Source organism: Drosophila persimilis, unplaced genomic scaffold (assembly GCF_003286085.1).
Source record: "Drosophila persimilis strain 14011-0111.01,24,50 unplaced genomic scaffold, DperRS2 tig00000000-arrow-pilon, whole genome shotgun sequence".
NCBI lineage: Eukaryota > Metazoa > Arthropoda > Insecta > Diptera > Drosophilidae > Drosophila > Drosophila persimilis.
The window spans coordinates 22,747,414-22,770,312 of NW_020825288.1; the positions used below are offsets into that span (position 1 = coordinate 22,747,414).

Here is a 22,899-nt window from a genome sequence, read left to right on the forward strand (position 1 = left end):
AGGTCCGTAACCATTTATTGAAAATTATTTTATTGCCGTTCAAAATATTCTCCATGATGATAGATACACTTTACTCGTACAGCCGCTGAAACCAATCTTCAAATCACATTTTCTACTGTGAAACAAGACGGTGTATCACGAGAAAAATTCTAAGATTTGGGGAACTTTTGTTTTTTTAAGTGCAGCTCGTCGTAATGTAAAAAATCTATATAAAAATCCTTTATAACCCCCAAAAAAATAACCTTCGATGGAATATTTTCCTACTTTATGAAGAATCTGTTCAAGTGTTTCTATAAAAACGCTCAAACCCCCTCCATATAAAAAGTTTATTCAGATCAGAGAAGTAAAGCTCTTCTCTAAGAAGCCAAAGATGTATGTACGAGTATTACCCATCCCTGTGAAAACCTTTTAAGTGTAACGCAAAGGAGTTTGAGACAAGGGACAATATTTTGCACGGAATACCAAGAACGCGAGCACGTATTCGATGCGTATTGTGTGTGTACCATAAAAGAAACGAACAGAGAGAAAAATGAGTTCTTTGGCAGTGTGTCAATGTTGATACTTTATCGAGAAAGAGAGAAAGTGGCAATTGACATAGGACGGAGGACGGAGGACCCAGAGACCCGAAGCCAAGAGCATTGACTGCCGATGTCCATAATGATGATGATGATGATGGTCAAACAGAGAAGTGCGTGTCGAGGCGCAAACACGGAGGTCGTAAGTGGCCCGGAAACATCCATCCAGCAGGAATCTGGCTGCCGGGGGGCTATAAAAGGACAGACCGACAACGATACACGCTCCATTCGTACGACGACCGCCTGTCTGATTGCCGGCTGAGGGAAAAGCTTTGCACGACGGAACCGACGACATCGACTCCGACCCAGACTCACGAAGTTCTGTCAGAGGAATCATGGAGCAAATCACACGGGAAAAAGCCAAAGAAGCTGCGACAGGCGGACAAACAAATTTAGTGTAACAATAGCAACAGACGACGACGGAACACGGACCCAGAAACAGGGAGAGAGAAAGAGCTCCACAGAAAAAAAATATACATATCGAGTCTTAACGTATCCGGGAGGAGGCTGTGTGTGAGCATATGCCCCAAAAGTGTTTGTGTGAGTGTTCGGGCAGGTTCCCGTAAATTATAAATAAGCTACAAGCAAATGCCGCGTGGATAAAATTAAAACTTCAGAATCATATACCCGTGGTCTAACGAAAGAAGTGCGAAACAAAATTTGAATATCTGGAATACCTGATGGCGATTTAATCAACGGCGAAAGGCGAAAAGGCAATCTAATGTAAGCCGGATTAGCAGGGATACAATATGCTAATTTCACAGCCACTTGTGGGAGGGATTTATCAGGGAAATCAACTATGTTTAAGTGGGTATTAATTTTTCATTGGTTTTCCGAGCGAAGCAAAGGTTGGGCAGCCTCTTGGCGTGTATTTTAAATGGATCCCTAGATATTTATAGAGAGCTTTTACTTTGGGTGTTGAATTTGTTTGTAATTAATTACGTTGGGTCGCCTTTTTTGAGAAACCGTTTTATTAGTAGATTATTTATTATTATACAATTATTTATTGATAATTGAATAATCTGATTATTTTAATACTTAATCCCATCCACTCATCTCATCATTACGAATGATATCTAAAATATGATTGAAGAGATGAGCCCAGAAATATGTAAATTTAAATCCTGAAAATCAGCTCATTTTGTTATAAGAGTGATAAAACTGAGGATACAAAGATTATCACCTTTGCACAATTTTTTATTACTTAATAATATACAAAATTTATTGTGAGGATTTAAAGGATACATTATCTTATTTATTGGAAAAGTATGAATACTCGTAATAGAAAAGAGAATCCGCTTTAATACATTTTTATTTGTCAGTTAACATCCGGAAACATTAATCAAACGCCAGCATTTTCCTATACCACTTCCAAATGCAGACTAAAGAATTTGTTGGTATATATATGTATACATATTTTTACGACTCTTGGCCTAAGAGAAATGTGCCTGTTTTGGTCAAAATTGAATACACAAACTCCCGAAAGATGTTGGAAAATTTATGGCCCAACAGCAAGTTTAACCTTCGACCGGCCCGGGGGGCTTGGGGCGGTAAAATTGAAAAGAAGCCACCGCAACAAGGCGAATTAACGGCAACAAAGAGCCAAAGGAAATAAGTCAAGGGGACAACGAGCTCTGGCAAGGACGTGACGAGCACTGCGGAACATGAGTAAACGACTCAGAGGAGGCGCGTGCCTGGTCCTGGCACATGGCACATGTGGCCAAATTAAACTGTAGAGGCAATAAATCAAAAGGCAAGGAAAAGGAAAGCAGGCTTAACTTTCCCTAGCGCCTGTTGAGGAGTAGATAGGAGAGGACTGCAGTAATTCATTTTCCTGGAATATGTTACTTAATGTTCTTTAAAATCCAAGTCAATTTAACGCCTGATGATTTTATTTGATGGCTTACGGGGTAGGCGGTCTCTCACTTAAGCTCTCATCAATCACTCGAGCTTATCTTCGCTAGCTAATCCCTGGCCTGACACACTCTCTCATATCCTGGGGGCAGACTTCACCTAATTACCAGCAGTGAATAATGGAAAAACTTTGTTATCCTAATTATGTGTTCTCAAACTTTTCCTCGTTGCAGAGAAACTTTTGCCCAGGCAATTTGTGCGACAGAAAGAGCGAAAACTGACCATTCGCCACGAGAGACCTCAACATAGCCCCCACTGACACACTGATCCCAAAGGAGCCGCCCAAACAGCCGCCATCATGTATGGAATGCTGTACGAGAGCGTGCAGCACTACATCCAGAAGGAGTATGGGATGGAGATGTGGAAAAAGATCTGCCAGATAATCGACTGCAAGCACAACAGCTTTAAGACCCACCAGATCTATCCGGACAAGATGATGCCGGACTTTGCCGCAGCCCTCTCCGCCTGCAGCGGCGAGTCCTTCGATTTCTGTATGAACTTCTTCGGCAAATGCTTCGTGAGGTTCTTCACCAACTTTGGCTACGACAAGATGATTCGCTCCACGGGCCGATATTTCTGCGACTTTCTGCAGTCCATCGACAACATACACCTTCAGATGCGGTTCACCTATCCCAAGATGAAATCCCCGAGCATGCAGCTGACCAACATGGATGACAAAGGAGCTGTTATCCTCTATCGCAGTGGACGAACAGGCATGTCCAAGTACCTTATTGGGCAGATGACGGAGGTGGCTAAGGAGTTCTATAACCTGGACATGACTGCGTATGTTCTGGAGAGCCAGAACGACATTTGCGGCGGAACAGCGGGTCCCATCAAGCTGTCGGAGGGTCCGATGACTGTGATCGTCAAGTACCGCCTGGACTTTGATAATCGCGACTATATGGCCAAGAGGGTGAACGTCGTTGCCCATCCGTCCCAGATGAAGATGCCATCGGTGGACCTAAACGTGTTCCTGGAGCTGTTTCCCTTCACGATCGTGTTGAACCACGACATGAAGATAACACTCGCTGGCGAGAAGATCATCGAAACGTGGATACTGCACAATCCGGGGGTGAATCCGAAGAGCTTCATTGGCAGTCACATTTTGGATTTGTTTAAGTGCAGGAGGCCCAAGGACACCAAGATCGAGTGGGAGACCATTCTCCAGATGCGAACGGTTCTCTTTGAGTTTGAGCTTATCCGCACGGGTCACAATCGCGCGGCATACGATGCAGCCCTAAACTTTGACTACGACACCTTCGACGATGCCAGCCTCAACGAAGCCCAAGCCATGGCCGTGGCCAGTGCCAAGGAATTCAGTGTGGAGCACGCCAAGGACGACGAAGCTGCTGCCGCCACGAAGGATGAAATCGACCCTGCCACGGGACAGCGTCGTCCCTCTGTAGGTCTCCGATCCATCCTGCTCAAGGGTCAGATGTTCTACATTAAGGATGTGGACTCGCTGATATTCCTGTGCAGTCCGTTGATCGAGAATCTGGATGAGTTGCACGGCATTGGTCTGTACCTAAACGATCTCAACCCGCATGGCCTCAGCAGGGAGCTGGTCATGGCTGGCTGGCAGCACTGCTCCAAGCTGGAGATCATGTTCGAGAAGGAGGAGCAGCGTTCCGATGAGCTGGAAAAGTCCTTAGAGCTCGCTGATTCCTGGAAACGTCAGGGTGATGAGCTCCTCTACTCCATGATCCCTCGTCCCATTGCCGAACGCATGAGGAAGAGTGAGGAGCATGTCTGCCAAAGCTTTGAGGAGGTCTCCGTCATCTTCATCGAGGTGCTGAATGTTTACGACAGCGGCTCGAACAACATCCAAGACGCTATGCAAGCTGTGACCACACTGAACAAGGTATTCTCGGCTCTCGATGAAGAAATTATTTCCCCGTTCGTATACAAAGTGGAGACCGTGGGCATGGTATATATGGCCGTGTCAGGAGCACCCGACGTTAATCCTTTGCATGCGGAGCACGCATGTGATCTGGCCCTGCGCGTGATGAAGAAGGTAAAGGCCCATGCGCTGCCCGGCGTGGCTATTCGGGTGGGCATCAACTCGGGTCCCGTGGTGGCCGGAGTCGTTGGCCAAAAGGTGCCCCGTTATTGCCTTTTCGGGGATACGGTCAATACCGCCTCCCGCATGGAGAGCAGCAGCGATCCCTGGAAGATTCAGCTCTCTAACTACACAGCCACAAAGGTACGAAAGATCGGATACAAATTGGAGCTGCGTGGCTTGGTCAAGGTCAAAGGCAAGGGCGAGATGGAAACTTTTTGGCTGCTGGAAGGACCGGAGTAATATTGTAGCACTATCAATTGACTTGACCAATTATATAATAATAATCCGGCGTCTTAATAATTAATAAATTTCATTTTCTGATTTACCGGGCAGTCCTTTTGGAGTTGGCGCTGTGACGGGAGCCGGATATACAGTTTTTGTTCAAATCAATGTATCCAGGGGGACGCTGGTGCCACACCCTCCCCGCTGTCTATGTCAATGGCTATGCTATGGCAATGTCGAACGGCTGTCCAAATTGGCCAAGAGGCTCACCTTTGTGCCATTTGCCAGTGAACACATCAGTGCTGTGATTTCTGCTTTCGATCTGGAGCACCAGCAGCGAGGTTATGTAGTATGTCATGCCCGAATGAAGGAGGCTGCTGTTCTGGCCCGTCGTCGAGCGACGTTGCCCTAGCTACCAACCAGTATCTGATGCTTATTGTGTTCGAATGTGTGCCGATTGGCTGATTGGCTTCCACTTTTGTACTTGTAATTTCAAATTCCAACCGTTCTCTCAGATCCGACCGGAAGGCGTTGAGAAAAAGGGGTATGGACAACAGGTAACATGGCCCGGAAAATACAATGTAAAATCAACCCTTTTTGCCTAATATACCTTGAAAGACAAAATCGCACGCAAGGTGAGGTTCGTACGAACCTTGCAATTTGATTTGGTGGTTTTTTGCCTGTGGCCCATACCCTCTTTTATAGTCCATTTCAAATTTCGACTAATTTTTGGCGCGTCATTCGGACACCAGCTGTTCATGATTTCTTTTAATTTGTTTTTGATTCCGGTTTAGAGATACTTACGCTGTATATATAGTCACATTCACTAGATGACTGGCAAAAAAATGTTGCGTTTTAATCTAATTGTCGCGGTGTCCGAGAACTTCGGCATTGGCTTAAAGGGAGATCTGCCATGGCGCCTAAAGTAAGTTATTTAGAACCAATAAGTTAATACTGTGCCTAATATCTGCGGGAACGACTGCAGATCCGAGCTGAAGTATTTTAGTCGCACCACCAAGCGAACCAGCGATCCCAACAAACGCAATGTGGTAATAATGGGCAGAAAGACATATTTTGGAGTGCCCGCCAGCAAGCGTCCGCTGCCAGAGCGTTTGAACATTGTTTTGAGCACCACGTTGCAGCCCGCAGAGCTTCCCAGTGATGTGGTCTTGTGCCCCAGCCTAGAGGAAGCCATGAAGCATCTGGAAGAGGAGACCTTGCGCGACCAAATCGAGAACGTCTGGATTGTGGGCGGTAGTGGAGTTTACGAGGAAGCCATGGCCTCGTCCCGTTGCAACCGGCTGTACATAACCAAAATCCAGCAGAATTTCGAGTGTGATACCTTCTTTCCCAGTATTCCAGACTGCTTTCGTGAGGTGCCGCCCGATGCGGACACACCCGTAGGCGTGCAGGAGGAGAATGGCATTAAGTATGAGTACAAGGTTTTGGAAAAACGAGAATAATAAACCGATTTGTGCATTTATTTGCTTTTACTACTGCCGCGCACATCGTCTGCCGTGATTGTATCGCCGTCCAGTCCCTTGGCGGCTAGCATGAGTTCGTAGAGCTGCACCACCTGGTCATCCTTCAGCATTTCCACTGCATTGGGATCCATTTCCTCGCCCAGCTCTCCCTTGGGCTTACCTCGCAGGCCCAGCTGCTGGGTAATTGTGGAAGCATAGCGCTGCGTAAAGAACTGTCAGTTGCGAGGTCTGCCTCTTGGTAATTACGTAAAACTTACGGCCCATTCTGTCATAAAGAGCTGTGCCTCCATCGGATTACATTTGAGATGCCTCCTGAACTCGTCTCGCACATAGCCATCGCCCAGGGCACGCAGTTCTGTGGGCATTCCTGGAAATAACACCAATCCGTTACCAACGAAGTTTACGCTGACAACAAGATGCAAGCCATGTGGGCAACTCACCTCGATGCAGGCGGAGTATGGTTTTATAAAGCAAACGCACGCGCTGCGGGTGTGTGAGTTGATTTACCACAAGATTTGACATCGTTATTTTCTTACACAAACTAATACTTTATGAGTCAACAGAACTCAAAATGAAACACAAATTGAAATTACAGCAGTAGACAAGAAAAACAGCTGATCTGCCAAAAACAACCTCTAGATGGCGCGCCGCCATTACAGGAGCGGACTAAAGAATGAGAGGGTTTATTTTTCAAAATAAATCCATTTTCAATTTCGTTTATTTGTAGCATGTCTGTATATATATAATCACATGTGCAGTGTAACGTTCAATCTATCATGAATGCATCTCTTAGGGTCAAATTTAAAGTACATTTAGTGGCATGTGTATTGTGTGTATTGGACTGCATCTGCATCAGAAAATAACCCAATAAATTATATACACGCTCACACCTTGAATTAACTTTGGCTAACTATTGCACACCTCTCTCAATACTATACGCCTAATGATACCAAGCACCAAATGGGAGGTGGCGGAGGGGTACACAACATTGTCGTCGTCAGAATAGAAAACAATTTTTTAACAATTCAGTTTTGTTATTGCGGCGCCACTGCAGCCGGTGGCTCTTGATTCGCCGGTTCAGGCTGCCCTCCGTTTTGGCCTAGCAGTGGTTCTCCCCCCTCGCCGCCCCATGGAAATCCGCCGGGACGATCCTCGGCGGCCGCCTGGTAGTTGCGCTCAATGTGCTCATTGAAAAGCCGTTTTCTAAAAGGGAAGGAGCCATGCTTAAGCGAATTGTGGCTTTCATTAGAATAGAACTTACAGAAAATATGGAGTCTTAATCAGTCTGTAACCATTGGAGAGTGTTGGATATACGTCCTCCAGCACATAGTAGATGTGGCCCACGCCCATGCCAATAATGTCCACCCAAACCGTGTTGCCCAGAATCATGGAGCAGCAGAGCAGCACCCAGGGAAGATAGGGAGCCTGTCCAAACAAGATTAGTACACTTGCAGCTTATTCTCAGAGACCTCTTGGACTCACCTGAAAGTTGAGCACGCCGAAAAAGTTCATGGGCACCGAAGGATTTCGTCGCGACCACACATAGACCAGCATCAGAGTGAAGGCCTGGCCCAGGAACAACAGGTTAACAAATATTCCAAAGAATGTCATCAGCACGCCGCCAAAGATGAACATCATGACAAAGTCCGAGCTACGCCCGCGAAAGGAGCCGTCCTCCAGCATGCGACAGTAGCGATATGTGAAGACCATATTAAAAAAGAAGGTAATGCCGATGGTTCCAAAGTACAGGAATGTGGTGGCCAGTCGCCAGATTTGGAATTTGCGCACAATCAGCGTGGGATTAAAGTACAGCTGTAGCGGCGACACCAGGTCCAGGTGCTGGAGGAGCCAAAACAAAAATGGTTAGCAGGCTGATGGGAGAGTACACGTCACCCACTGGAGGCGGCGGCCTTAATCGGGACAATGACTTACCACCGCCAGCGTTGTGAGCACGCAGACCGTTGTGTAGGCCCTGGTGACGACCGGGATCTCCAGATAGAATTGCCGCAGAGCATTCATGGCGTCGGCTGGCTTCCGCTGGACTCACAGTATGGCAAAGCCTGCTCCTTGATTTGTGCGTTTTGTTGTTGTCTGCCCACCACTTTGCGTTCACATTTGCTACGTCGAAAACTCCCTCCGACGGATGTCCGATATGCTTGCCTAGGCTGACAACTCAATTTACAATCGAAACTATAAATATTTTATTTGGGGAACAACATTAGCCGCAAAACTTGAAAAATGTTTCAATAAATGTAAAAACAGTTTTTTTTTTCTGGAAAATAAAAAAATTGAAAAATATTGGCAACCCTGTCGATGTTCGGTTCTATCGGATTCCCACTAAAGCCCCCTGTATTTAAATAGTTCAACTACTTGAGGTATTACTGAGGATTTACTGATTGTAAATTCTTCTTGAGGATTCATGCCATCTCTACAATAAACTTAAAAAAAAAACACGATATTTTTCAGCTGAACTGCGCTAAAATGATTAAATTTTCATTATTTTCAGTGGAAAATTGAAATACCCCCTTGGCTTGTAATAGGTTAATCGTTCTCCGTCAGGATTGGAAACCATATTCCTCATATTCTTTGTTCCGTTGAATATTACCAGCTAAATAGAACATTTAGCCATGCCCACATAATTTTACACGATTAATGAATCAATTTTCTACAAGATTGGATAGTTTTTAATCCTTGCTTTTATTGGATTTTGCGTAAAAACAGGGTTAAACGAAAAAGTCCAACCAAAAAAGAGTCGCAATGTTGCTGGTATTTGAAGACGTAATGCGTTTATAGCCCTTTGGACACCCTCTTTCGCTAATTTTATATGATGATCAAACGTAATTTATTAAGACCTTTTCTCAAATTGATATTCTTTAAACATATTCAAGTACATTATTAGTATCTTGTATATATTTATGTCGATCCTGATACCTACTGAGCCTTGGAAGACAAACGTATTCACAATTCTATAACATTCATTTCCCCCAGGGTATGTGTGCTTGGAATTCGCAACATTTGTGCATGGAATTAGCAACATTGTATGGAATGAGACTCATTGTTGCTAAAGCGAACTGGGGCAAACTGCGGCGAACTGCGGCGAACTGCGCCGAATTCAAATTCGATTCAAAAAACGACCAATTCTTTGTTCCGTTGAATAATACTATCTATATGGAACATTTAGCCATGCCCACTCAATTTTATACGATTGATGAATCAATTCTATACATGATTGGCCTATTCGAAATATTTGCTTTTATTGGATTTCTATATAAAATTGAAAATTAAATTAATAGATTTCTGCCGGGGGAAGAAAACTGTTCGTCACTTTGGTCACACTAGAGTCGCAAAAATTCCCTAACGCCACAAGCAAAAACACAGCTTATGTAGTACTGGACTTTCGCAATAGATGGCGCCTTGTCAAGTTTGGCGGGAATTTAAAATTTGAATGTCATTAAAAAACTTGTCGAGACGCTGCATATTTCCTGCAAAAATGTACAGTTACACACATAAACACGGCTTATATCTGCTGCTCACACCCACTCACAAACCCCAGGCGCCTGAGCCACCTTTGCTCCCTCCAGCCTAGGAAACTTTACATAAATTCCAAAAAGGCCAAACCCCCAAAAATAAATCTTCGGCCAGCTCCAAGCACAAGGCAATTCAACAAGTTATTGGTGGCATCTCTCTTGCTCCCAGCCGATGCGAGCCAGTTCGTGTTCGTCAGCGTGATTTTGCCGCTTTGTAGTTGTTTCTGGCTCTGACTGCTGCTGCTGTTGCTTTTTTCCACTTTTTTTCTGGCTTGTTTCATGTTGACCCACTTTTTGGTGGCAATACGTGCGACTGCACAGTGGAACACAGACGTGGTGAAAGCTGAGAAGTGCAGCCGGCACTGCTTGTCGTTCGGTTTTGTGGAATTTTGCCCACCGTAGTTCAGGCAAAAAAGTCATAAACTGAATTGCCAACAGGTTATGGCGACTACGACTTTGTTGTTGCTGCGTTTGCTGTTTGGCTGCAGAGTAGTAAAAGGGCCGTGACAGTGACACTTTGAAGTTTGAGGTTAAATCGAGTTGCCTTGCTTTTGTCCGTTGCTCTTTCGGCTGTGCTGCTCTTTCGATTGAGCCGGTATGCCGTTTACTTAAAAAGCCACTGAGAGACTCGATTGATTCATTAAGAAAAATACAGCTCGTTCGAGTTCGAGGGAGATGAAACTAGTGTCCAAATAATAATGATTTGATTTGAAGTTTAAATTATAAATAAATTTATTATATACCCCAAGCTATATCATAAGTCATACATACTAGTATTGCAGTAGGAATCAGGAATAAGCTCATTATAAGAAAACAAAAAAAGTTCTCAATAGAATATATATATATTGTACATATCTAAAGAAGCGCAGCTAGGGCCGCTACTCTACATTTATACCCGAATAAAATCCGAATATTAGTTCTAAAATTTATATTTTTAGCTATGGGGTATACTGTATATAGTTGTATAGCTATACCTTTACTGTATGTTCAAGGAGTAGTCCTGACATTTAAGTAACCATCATCTAGGTTCCTGTAATATGACTCCTGTACATATTTGTGCTATTTGGGATCTCAGTTTTCAGGGGCTTCCTCTTCTTCCATCGTGTGAAGTTTCCACTGTACTGTTTTTTTTTGCAAATTCCAGTTGCATTCGAATGACTTAAGCCGCAAACTTGCAAGGAAATAACATCGAACCTCACGCATAGAGGAAAATATTTAGACTATTAATTACTTAGTGTTTCTTCAGCACAAATACTAGCACACACTCACCCATACGAGCACGCTTATAAAACTCACATTTGAAAAGTGAAATTTCAAAGTAGAACAACGTACAACAAGCAACAACAACAAAGAAGCACAACAACACGTACAACACACGCCGTGCCACGCAACCAAGAGAGGCCGCGAGAGAGGTTCCAATAAAAATGAGGTCACTTGTCGCTGACCAGCCAGTTCCCCCTGTACCAGGTCCCTCTGCCTCACCACTCGCCCCTTCTCGCCCACAACAACACAACCACTACCCCACTGACCATTGATCGCATAGATCACGCGCCGTCTGTGGCGATACTCTTAAAGAGGGTACAACGATTTTAATCAGATCTTTGCAAATATATCGAAAAATCGAAATCGTTTTCGATCAGCATTAAGAGTTTGCACAGATCCTATTTTATACAGCTGCAAAATGGATTGTTTTCACAGATAGTGTAACAAAATCTACCCAATCGTATCTAAGCCAAAGTTTAACCAAATTTAATGATCATATACGCACAACGGCTTAGAGGAGGGATCGTCCTGCTAGGGTATCAATAGATTCGGCCTCAAAAGCTAACTTTACTTGTTCTTGCCTCTTGTGCATTGTAAATTAATTGCAGTCGCGTCGCGTCGCCTCGTCTTCGTTTTGTTGTTGTTCGGCTTTAACCGTTCTTAACCAGTTTTAGGCCATCCATCGTGTGTGCCATTAAAATGCACCACGAACTTGACAACGCAACGGAAGATATGGTGAAATATCCCCCCGTCGGAGAGAAAGACTTTCGCTATGGGCAAATAAATAAATACGTACAAACATATGCAAATGTCTACGAGTACCCTTGGACAGGCTATGGCTCAAATGGAGATTTTTCATACATTTAAAATAGATAAAAAAAGACAAGAAGCGGAGAGTTCATTTGTTTATACATACATATGTGCTAATAATTAATTTATTTTCTTTGATTTTGGTTTTTTCTAGATCCGAGTACGGAGAGTCTCCGAATTGAAGATGGTCGTAAGTTATTTCTTTGATATGCAAGATCGAAGTTATTGGCAACACTGTACTGTTGTTATGTCGCACACCTTTCAGTGTACTTGTCTTTGATCTTGTTAGCAATGCTTCTTTGCTGGTAATACTTTTAGTAGTACGAGTGTTTTTTGGCTCAGAATCATAATCAAGTTTAATTGCGTATTTCATAAGATTTTCCGTTGTGCACTGTTTGCTTTTGCTGTTAATTAAAGTTGGTAAAAACGAGGAAAAAACAATAATAAAACCAGCACAACACTTAAATATTAATAATTGATTATAATGTTATTACAGACATGATTTATTCTGCTCAGAATCTTGGTCAGCCGATCGGCGATGCGTGAAAACAAAGTCTCAGTGTTTCGCAGTGGCGCTCCGGGGTGGTAAAAACATTGCAAAATGAAAACATTGCAGTTTCGGATATGAATTATAGTTTTAATTGCCGAAAAAGCGAATGCATAAATTATGAATATTGCAACATTTTCGCATTTAACAAGTCCAAGTCCACCTGAAATTCAAGCAGTACCCCGTGTCGTGCTTCCTCGCGCCCTCTACTTCCGGCACGCGATCCATTTCCGTTCTGTTTTGTGGCTCTAGCTCTACCTATACCTATACCTCTACCGCTCCACCTCCCATCTTCTGCTTGACTGTGCATCAATCAAAGTCTCAATCAAGAGCAAAAGTAATCAAAACTGCAGCACCAAAGGGGAAGACGGAGAAATACAGACACAAAGCAAACATGGAGACAAAACAAAATCGTTAACTTGAAACTGACAATACAGTGGACGTTTGATACCTAGAAACAAAGGGTCTAATCTAGGAATATTACCTATAAATGGGAAAATTCCCAAGGAAGATTTTGACTTCGTGAAATATTTGTTAATTGGGATATCTGAGTATTTGATTTTAAAATATTTGTATCTGTTTTGAAACCAATATTTCCATTTACAGAGTCTACAATGATGTTGCAGTGGTGCTTCTGATGGAAAAGGTATGCCAATTATTGATCGTTCACTGTACCTGTATGTAAAAATATATGCATGAATAAAGGTACATATGGACATCTGTTTGTATACATCCACCATGTACATATGTACATATGTATGTGCATAGGTACAAAAATGGCATAGTATAAGCAGCAACAAAACAACATTAGCAACAACAGCATCGGCAGCGGCAGCAGTAGCAGCAGTAGCAGCAGTGACAGTGCCACAAAAAATAGACAAACAACAAACAGTACATACACACAGACAAACAGATACAAAATAGAAATGGAGAGCAACTTTCACCCAAGGTCATTGTGTCTTTAACTGCGCCACACAGCCTAGGCAGCCTCAGCAGCAGCAACAACAACAGCTGCTGGACAATATGAATATGCGACGAAGACCCACGACCGACCGACCGCCGCCGACCGACGCCCGATTTGCTATTTTGAACGAAAACAACTAAAAGAGTGACTTGCCCAGGGTATGTGTGAAAATGAGGTGAGGCATCGGGTTAGGTCCCGATCTCCGTATGTGATCATCCTCTCTCAGTCTCAGGCTCACAGACTACAAGTTGCTACCCCTCCTATAAAACCTACATTGGACTATCCTGTCTGTCTGTCTGTCAGAAAGAGGAGAGAATGGGAGTAGGAGGAGCCAGCGGGTGAGCCACTGCATGTGCCAAAAATAAACCAAAGCAAATGGTAAACACTGCAACGGCTGCTCACGAAGTGGGGGAATGGCGGAGAGGCGAAAAAGCATAGCCTCGACTGGACGAGGCCGCCTGGAAAGGTCGAGAGCAAGCTTTTACCACTAGATGAGTCATGTACATAGGATTCAGGGAAAAGAAGAAGTGACGAAGAAGGAGACAAAGCAAATGGGAGATGCACTCTTGGATACCCTTTTGGGATGGTGAGTATGGGAAATAAAATGGTGCAGTATACGAATATACTTACAGTAGTCTTGGAGAAGCTCTCCTGCTGATATTGGTTTTTGTCGATTGATTTGTTTATACCTACCTAATTGAATGAATTAAATTATATTTCATAATTAAATTAAATTCCCATTAAGTTCTCTGTAACCAAACTTTGGAGCATCTTTCCCACTCTCTGTCTTTGTCAGAGCCCATTCTATGGTAACTACTGAGAGTCTTAAATGACTGTTTAGGCATTTCAATCCTATAGGATTCCCCCATCTGCCGTGTTATCTACTTGGTCTGCACGATCTGGGTCAGGCTTGGGCACAGTGTTAGCTGCCTGCAATTAAGTGGCCAAAAAATAAAAGATGAATGAGTGGAAAATAACTTTTAATTGACATAAACTTTAATTAGAAATAGACAAGAGAAGAAAAGAAAACAGATAAAAGAGATTCCACAGAAATGAGCTTCGAGGGGGATGGGGATGGGGTTGGAGGAGATCTTCCGTTTCTAATGCATTTCCAATTACATCATTAAGTTCTCTTTTGCCAAAATCTCGAAATTTTTGATACTTCGGTCGTTGAGTACAACAAAAGCTTAACCCATGACAGCGCGACAGCCGCAACACGTAGCACAGTTTGATTAGAACAAAACGAAGCGACAGAGAAAGACATGGATGCGGTAGAAACAGGGACAGGGAGAGGGAGATGGGGAGGGGTACGGTACCAGTACCATCAGAGACATTGCCATGATGTTGCATAAATTTAAGTGCCACAGATACAAGGCGCAAGATACAGAAACGAGTTACAGATACATCAAGAAGCAGGAGAAGCAGCAACCAGCAAGCAGCACCACCACGACCACCAGATGAAGAGACTCTGCAGCATAGAAATGCGGATGCGAGACCCGACTCAACCCGACTCGCCTGAAGTCGAGACTCCACTTCAGATACACACACACACATATGCACTCCTATATTCCGTCGTAGCCATGGCTGCAGAGGAGGCAGTATATCGTTGTCTACCTCCAGACTTGCTGCGGTGAAAGAGCAAAGTATCTTTGTATCTGTTTGCCGTTGGGTTGGCTGCTGCTGCTTCGAGTTAACATTTCAAATCCGCTGCGGTTCTGCTGTGGCAAACGAGAAACGAGTCTTGGAAATTGGGTCAGTGGCACAGTATGTATGGCATTCTCTGTCTCCGTCTCCGACTCCGTCTCCGACTTTGTATATATGTATCTCATACCACTGTGTGGGCTTCTCCCTCTTTCTTTGACTCTTTCTTCCACTGGCTTTCTTTGTGGTCAATATAATGATTCTACCCGACTTGTCGGTTTGGTTTGGTTTGGTTTGGTTTCTGCTCGGTTTCTTGGTTTCTGTTCGGTTCGGTTCGGTCAGGTTTCGGTTTGGGCTCTGTCTTGGGGTCTGTTGCTACTCCATTTTGTGGCCGAACGTGCCTCAGCGCGACGCAGTCAGGTTGCTAATGGGATCCGGTCCGTGTGGGGCATATGCAATGCGGCGACACCCAAAAGTCATTTCTTAGGTTCCAAAAATCGCATTCGAAAACCAAATTCTTAAGACGATTTCCATTCATTACGCATACGCCTGGAGGTCCCATAGGCCCAAGAATCCCAAAAATAGAACGAAACAAAACTCTAAAAATAAAATAGACATTTTCCAAATTGTAAGCTTAATTTGTTTTCTGCACATTTTGAATGACATTCGAATTTATTTAAATAGAATTAATTAAATATTAGGCATTAAAATTACGAAATAAATATTTACAAATCGAAATGTGTTGAACAAAATAAATAAAATTGCACGTTAACTAAAATAACACAATTGATATTGTTTTTTGCTTTTTTCCATAGAATTAACATCCATTAAAATTACATTAATTTATGTTTAAAATGTAATTTACTGTTTGCTTGAGTGTGTGTTCCAAAATAGTTAATTAATCATAAATAATTTCATGCATATCGAACATAATTTAAGGTTTACGGTTAAGATTAACTTTAAAACTTTAGCAACAAACTTTTTTTAAAAAACAAATTAACAACGCTTTAAGATATTAGCTAAATTAAATCGTATTCGTATTTATTACTTGAGTACATTGCTAAACAACTCTCCGTACTTCTCTTTCCACATTTAAGATTTTTGTGCAAATTGATTATTAAGAATAATATTTTGCCAAGCCCGCTACTGAATCTTACCATAAAATGTATGTTTATAAATAATGCTCTTTAATTGGTTTGTACAGAAACTATAACATAATTGTAATTTAAAATTGTATTGCTCTTCCTTGATTAATTTTAGTTAAACCTTTAATTTGTATGCTTCTTCAACATGATGAGGTACAGACAACATTTCAGAACTTTATACAACTGGGACTTCCGCTCCCATCTCTTAGTTGGTATTATTGTCTAGATTTTGATTTCTATATATATATATATATAAATATATGTGTATGTATGTATGTATGTTTTACCTGTGCCAGGACCTTGGTCGCTAGAAGTACGCTTATTTGCATCAAAACAGAACAACAGTTGCAGAAAGACAATTGGACGCTTCGTTGTTCTTACATTGCTTGTGGTCTCTTTGGCCTATCGTCAGCTCTATCTTAGGGATATCGTTTGTGGGAAATAGTATCTCCATTTGCCTGCTTGGAGGTAGTAGGTTGATTTTGTTTGCTAGCCTGACAATGTACACATAGCCTTTTAAAGTTCTTGATTTGGTTTGCAACTAATGCCTGAAATATCTATGGAACAGAACTCACGGAAACTCTCGGTTCTCAAATCCTTCAAATAATAATCTTTTCTAATAAAGACCTCTCAAAATAGACAGCACTCACTTAAAGTACACTTTCAAGTTACTTTCAATGTTGAATATGTAGAGTTTTTCTTTCTTTAAAACTGAAATGTACTGCAGATTGTTCTTTAGTTTTGTTCATCAATCGAATCCTGATAATTTCCACTATGTACGAGTATGTAACTACGATTTAGCTATAGAGATCAAAAGCAACCAACAACAACGAATATCAAAAAGTGTGTGTATGAGATTGCTCGACCTGTGTGGGATAGTGGCGGAGTGCCTGTGCCACTCCGGCCAGTGTCCCGGCCAAGCAATGACGCACACGCACACAGAAGCAGGGAGAAGCCTTTGGCCAGGAGAAGCAGTCACCGATCAAGCAATCCAGATCCCGAGAAGAAGAACCCGTATTGCTGGTGATGCGATGACTAGACATGACCTTGGAGTGGGGCCCTCCCCGCCTCTGGGGTCAGATGCAGACACTCAGAGCGTGCTCTCTGCCTCTTGTTGGTCCAGCGAATCAAGAATCAAGAAATTTGTCGAGGAGCCTGCCGCCGCCTCGGTCAGTCACGCCCAATTCTCTTATGTATCTGTTGATGTTTGAGCAAGTGCGCCTTCTGGCGGAAGGCCTTGGCGCAGACATCGCACCGGAAGGGCTTCTCGCCGGTGTGGGTGCGCAGATGCACCTTGATGTTGGACTTGTTGAGGAATCCCCGATTGCAGATGCTGCACCGGTGCACGGGCTTCTCCTTCCCCAGCAGTCCACTCAAGTCGCTGGCACTGAAGCTGCCCACGCTCGAGGGCGAAATGGCGCTCATCTGGGGCGTGGACGGGCCATTTCCACTATCTCCCTGCTGCTGCTGCTGCTGTTGTTGCTGTTGCTGTTGGTGCTGTTGGCTGGACTTCTTTTGGGCCCGCGATCGCTTGGCCTTGGGGGTGCCCGTCCGCAGCTCGGAGCCCGTCGTGGTGGCCGTCGTCGTGTGCGGATAGTTGCCCAGCATGTCCGGGGAGCAGAGTCCTCCGTCCTTCATCGAGTTTGGGCCATTGAGGGGTCCCATGCCAGAGCCGGAGAGCTGGTAGGCGGCCTGCTGCTGCTGGTGGGAATTGGATCCGTTCGGATTCGACTGGGATTGGTTGGACAGGTAGCGGGGATTGATCATCAGGCTGTTGTCCGTGGTGCTGACCACGGAGCCCGGCGGACTGCAGCTGCTGCTCGTTGCCGCCGACAGTTCATTGCAGTATGAGGTAGATGTGGGCGCCTCCCCCTTGGATGTCCCTGTCGTGGTCGCCGAGGATGAGTTGTTGCTGTTGTTGTTGTGAGAGTGATTATTGTTGTTGTTGTGGGAGTGATTATTGTTGTTGTTTCCAGAGCCAGGGGGACCGTGCTGGAGGCGGTTCTGCAGGAGCGGCATGTAGCCATGGCTGAGCAGACTCTGCAGCGTAGAGCTGCTGGCGTGCATGGGCAGTGGCGAGTGGGGCAGCATGAAGTCGCCCAGCGAGTCCTGCTGCGAGACGAGCACCTTGCCCTCCTGCTGGATGCAGTTGCCGTCGATCCAGGCGTCGAGATCCATCCAGCTGTCCCGCGTGTCGTTGCCCTCGTCCTTGTCCAGCTGATTGGGCACCGTCGTGTCCGCAATGGCCGATCCAATGATGGCCGCAATATCGTCGATGGAGTTCATGTCCACGTATTCCGTCAGGTCCTTGTAGATGCGCACCCCGCTGCCATGCAGCGAGTCGGCCACCTGGTCGATCGGCGTCAATGTGGCTATGCTCGGGCCGTTCCCCTGTCCCCCGCCGCCCGATCCCGCTCCACCTGGTCCTCCGCCGCCGGGCCCGCTCATCACACAGCTGTCGGCGACGGAGTAAAGCTTAGAATCTAGTTGACTATCGGCAAAGAGCTTGACATCGGCCAGGCAGGCGTCCGCACAGGGATCCCCGCTCAGTACGCTCTCGGGCAGGCAGGTGGAGGAGGAGACTATGTTGTGCTCGTTGGAGGAGTTGCTGCTCCCGCCGCCACTCCCCCCACCGCCACCGCCACCGCCGTTGGGCCCGCTCTGGGCCGTCGTCGATGTGGGATTGGCATTGGGGTTGGCCTGGTAGGCGCTCTGTATGTAGTTGTTGTTGCTCTCGTCCGGCAGCCGCTGGGCAATGGCATGGTAGTGGTGGCCCGAGATGCCATTGATGGACAGGTGGCCCGTGTAGCCGGTGAAGGGGGGCAGCGGCTTCAGGTCGGACAGCCCATTCAATGAGGAGCCATTGAGCAGCAGATTGTCCAGCACGTCCAGCGAGTTCTTCTGATCCGCATCGCTAGGCAGGGAGTCCAGGTCGTGCTCGAGCAGCAGCTTGTGGCCATCCAGCAGATACTGGTCCTGGCCGCTGTTCTGTGGCGGTCCCCAGCAGGGACTCATCAAGAGGCTTTCAACTTCCGATTCACTTGGGCCGTTCATGCTGCAAAACTTCATTGTCAGTTGACCCAGGCGATCGATACGAATCTTCTGCCGATCCTTGGAATAGCACGTTTCAAACAATCCAATGACCAAGCTTCAACTGCAAATATAAAACAGAAGCACATATCGCATTTAGTCATGGTGCAAATCTCAAGTTATTTATCAACAAAATGTGTTAGTTTGGAGATGCATATCTAGTATTAAGAGATGACTATTGTAACAGGTAGTTCTTTGCATTCCTCTAAATGATATTCTCTAGGTTACATTAGATCACAGAGAATCCCCACTGATAGGTTAAGTCCCATTCATATTTCATTCCTAATAGTGTAATGGATTATCTTTGATCTTCCCATAGACACAGCCTGGATTCCCATTGAGCTTACAAGAAATGCTTCCGCCATGGAGGAATCTTTCTCCGTCGCCTGCCTAATGATCTCTCCCCAATCTCCCCAATCCCGGCACTTGCTGACAGACAACCTGCAGCAACATCGATCCCCACACACTGATAGGTCCCCACTAATGATTCTTTAATATGAAAATATTAAACAAAAATCGAAGAACGTCGGTCCGCCTGTTGACCAAAAATAGGGTTCCACGGGGCTTTCATTCCTCCGGCCCCTGTCCCTGTCCGGCATCAGAGGGGCACGGAGACGGAGCCGAACAGATAGATTAAGTTAAGACATTCGATAAGCTATAATATCCATAAACAAGAAGAAAGAGAGGAAGATACGGATGCACACGAAAATGAAGAAGAAATGACAAAACGAAGAAAACTAAAACCGATACCAGAATCGGCCAATAATAATTTCCAAATGGAATTTGGGTCAAAACATTAATAATCAGTTAAATTAGCATATAAATTGGTCAGAAAGAGAGAGAGACAGAGCGAGAGAGAGAGAACGCATTTGGCTACGAATGTGTTATCGTATTCGATTATTTGTATTTCGATGGGGCACCACGCTTGATTGGGGCAAGTGGAAGTTCTCCCAAGAGTCAGAGCCAGAGCCACAGCAACATCATATAAAAGACCCGACAATGAAAGTACAGGTGTGGATCCCAAAAAAAGAGTCAGAGAAGGAGGGGTGGGGTGGGGAGGGAAGGTGAGGAGGAGCTGGAGGAGGCAGCCCACACCAACAACAATTATAGAAGTTCATTTGGAAGCACAAAACGAAAAGAAACGAAACGGGGAATGAAAGAAACGGTAAAGCAAGCTGGCCTGGCTCTGTTCTCTCTGTCTCTCTTTTGGTGCATTAACAGTTAACTTGATTTTGAGGCTTGGCCTGTCGTACGCTCGCTCGTTTGTGCACGTGTGTGTGTGTGTGTGTGTGTGCCAGTGTATGGGTGCCCCAAAGAAGAAGCCGCAATCAAAAGCTAGACATTGTCCAGCTTTGGGCGAAAGAGAAAATTTCGCTTTCAACAGGTTGTTGCCGTAGCAACATTACATTTCTAGCTCCAGCAACATGTTGCCAGAGCTAGGCTTAGTATGCGGAAAGAAGCAGCGCCATCGAAGCAGCGCAGCAGCGCAGTCGGCTAAGCATGCGCAGCTAAGCGTGGCAGCAAGCAGCAAGCAGTGGAAAAACAACCGTTAACCGAGAGACAGAGCGAGAGAGAGAGAGAGAGACGACCTGCTGACATACTTCCGTGATACGAGGCAGGCCCGGCTTTAATGCTCTCTCTCTCTGTCTCTCTTGTCTTGCTCTCTGAGCTGCCGTTTGTTTCATTGTGTGTAATTGCTGGCTTCTCGGATGCTCATGCTCGCGCTCACGTCTCTTGCTTTTGCTCATTGCTTGGCACAGTTTCATGGTTTTCAAAGGGTATTGCAGAGGGTACTATATGTCGGGGAAGATATTAACGATATAGACATTGAGATATCGATTGATTCTAAAGGGTTTGCTTTAAGAAAACTACTTTAATAAACCAAGCCCTTGCTCCTAAATGCTGCCATTTGCGTAGAGATTTATGCTTCGGCTGGAAAAAAAGTCCGAGAATGCAAAAACAAAATACTCAATGTATTGCTTATAAGAGTGTTGTTTCTCTGTTTTTGTCCCTCAAAAGCGTGCGTATGTATGTAAATCAGGGCTCTGTGGTGCCAGCCACCGCTATACATGTGTACGTGAGCGGCAGTGCACTTTCCGCTGATGTAAATAATCGAACTGTTAGGGTATCCAAAGCATCGCCTCGAAGCTATTCAATCTTTCTTGTTGTTTCGCTTCTCTTTTCGATTTAATGAATTTTAAAATTCTGCCCGTCGCTTTGGAGGCGCCTGATGTCTGAGTGACGTTTTGATGCTGTCTTTAGAGCACTCCATTCCTCTACGGAGAATCGGAATTGGCGTGAAATATTTTATGGAAAACAAAAAAAAAACGCTCCGCTCTTTCATTCCATTCCATTCCTTTCCGAGTCTGAACTCCCTCCCATTCCGAACTCCCATTCCGACTCTGGTTCTGATTCTGATTCCGATTCTGATTCTTCTATTGTTATGGTTTGACTGCGCGTCAGATTTTACACATTTCTGTTTGCTGTGTTGCTGTTTTATTGTTTGGCGGCTGCTACATGAGCATTTTGGTTTTAATGAGCCACATTGTAACGGTGGTCCGTTGGCCCGTTTGCATTTGAATGCCCCACAGCGGACACGGAGACGGAGATGGAGACGGACACCGACACCGACACCGACACCGGCGCGGACGCGGACGCGGACACCCACTCACACTCGCACAAATTGCGGGGGCGCGCCACACAATCACAATGGGCCTCTATTGTGAGCCGAGATTGTAAATGGTAAATGGTCAAGAGATTCCACGGACAATGTCAGCGGACAGCAGCTCGATCGGCTGTGGGGCCATTATAATTACTTCTATGCCCCACTCAGACTCTGTCCCACTATGAACGCTTTTAACGGTGTTTCCAAACGAATTAGTGCGAATTTTTGACAGTCGACTGATTTTATGACCGTCCTCCACCCTCCGAGTTTGTTGAGCTCTTTTTATGACTTTTAAGGGGGTAATATATTGGATAGGGATAGGTGAATATGCATATTCATGTGCATATGATATTGAAATGTAAGAAAATACCTGATTCCACGAGACATTCAAAGTCTTAGTATGCTCCTAACGTGGACTTCCGTCCACAATGATATCTTTAGAAATGTTGTAAAAGATTGTTGAGTATTTGTTACAAAGTTGTAGAGATGTGTTGAGAAGAGTATTATCTAGAAAATTGGAAGGTCAAGATCAACTCAGTTGTCCTTCGAGGAAGTTCTAAAGGAGGATGTTCTCTGAGATAGAGCTAGTGGCGAAGAAAGAGAAAGAGATATGTTAAGCTACTCTGTGTGTGTTTAAGAGAGAGCGAGAGAGACAGTGCGCGGGACAGAGAAGAGCCAGGAGAACCATCCTGAAAAGGTGGTCTAATTGATCCGTTTGGATTGAAAAATGGAGCCCATATATTACTAGTTGATATTATAACATGGATAAAAATGTTTTGTAATCATCTTAAACCGATTTTCCTCTTTCTATTAAGGTATATCCAGTGCATAGAAGCCCCCTATCACCATTTCTTACAAAGTACATCTAACCAAAAAAGAAACCCGATAACAATTCCACAAGCATACCTTTCTTTAGCCATAAAAACATTCTGTTCCCTACCAGAAATCTTGTGAAAATGGCCCAAACAATGGCCCCGCTCTTGTAACGAT

At 44.6% G+C, this 22,899-nt stretch overlaps 5 protein-coding genes across 5 annotated transcripts; 2 read left to right on the forward strand and 3 right to left on the reverse strand.

Moving 5' to 3' along the window:
• Positions 1-1,279: 1,279 nt before the first annotated feature.
• On the forward strand, positions 1,280-4,835 carry LOC6591837 (soluble guanylate cyclase 89Db). The gene is made up of 2 exons (XM_002017169.2): positions 1,280-1,298; positions 2,663-4,835. Exon 2 carries the CDS (start codon positions 2,788-2,790, stop codon positions 4,789-4,791), a length of 2,004 nt encoding a protein of 667 aa, XP_002017205.1. The 5' UTR covers positions 1,280-1,298; positions 2,663-2,787; the 3' UTR covers positions 4,792-4,835.
• Positions 4,836-5,592: 757 nt separating this feature from the next.
• Positions 5,593-6,256, forward strand: LOC6591838 (dihydrofolate reductase). The gene is made up of 2 exons (XM_002017170.2): positions 5,593-5,698; positions 5,759-6,256. Exons 1-2 carry the CDS (start codon positions 5,604-5,606, stop codon positions 6,234-6,236), a joined length of 573 nt encoding a protein of 190 aa, XP_002017206.2. The 5' UTR covers positions 5,593-5,603; the 3' UTR covers positions 6,237-6,256.
• On the reverse strand, positions 6,237-6,794 carry LOC6591839 (succinate dehydrogenase assembly factor 3, mitochondrial). Its single transcript, XM_002017171.2, has 3 exons — positions 6,698-6,794; positions 6,515-6,624; positions 6,237-6,457 (listed from the first exon to the last, which is right to left on the reverse strand). The coding sequence occupies exons 1-3, from the start codon at positions 6,777-6,779 to the stop codon at positions 6,254-6,256; spliced, it is 396 nt and encodes a 131-aa protein (XP_002017207.1). The 5' UTR covers positions 6,780-6,794; the 3' UTR covers positions 6,237-6,253.
• A 163-nt stretch (positions 6,795-6,957) lies between these two features.
• LOC6591840 (derlin-2) lies at positions 6,958-8,475 on the reverse strand. The gene is made up of 4 exons (XM_002017172.2): positions 8,190-8,475; positions 7,740-8,096; positions 7,519-7,682; positions 6,958-7,460 (listed from the first exon to the last, which is right to left on the reverse strand). Exons 1-4 carry the CDS (start codon positions 8,274-8,276, stop codon positions 7,292-7,294), a joined length of 777 nt encoding a protein of 258 aa, XP_002017208.2. The 5' UTR covers positions 8,277-8,475; the 3' UTR covers positions 6,958-7,291.
• Positions 8,476-17,324: 8,849 nt separating this feature from the next.
• LOC6591985 (ichor) lies at positions 17,325-19,223 on the reverse strand. The gene has a single exon (XM_002017174.1). The coding sequence runs from the start codon at positions 19,221-19,223 to the stop codon at positions 17,325-17,327; it is 1,899 nt and encodes a 632-aa protein (XP_002017210.1).
• Positions 19,224-22,899: the final 3,676 nt, after the last annotated feature.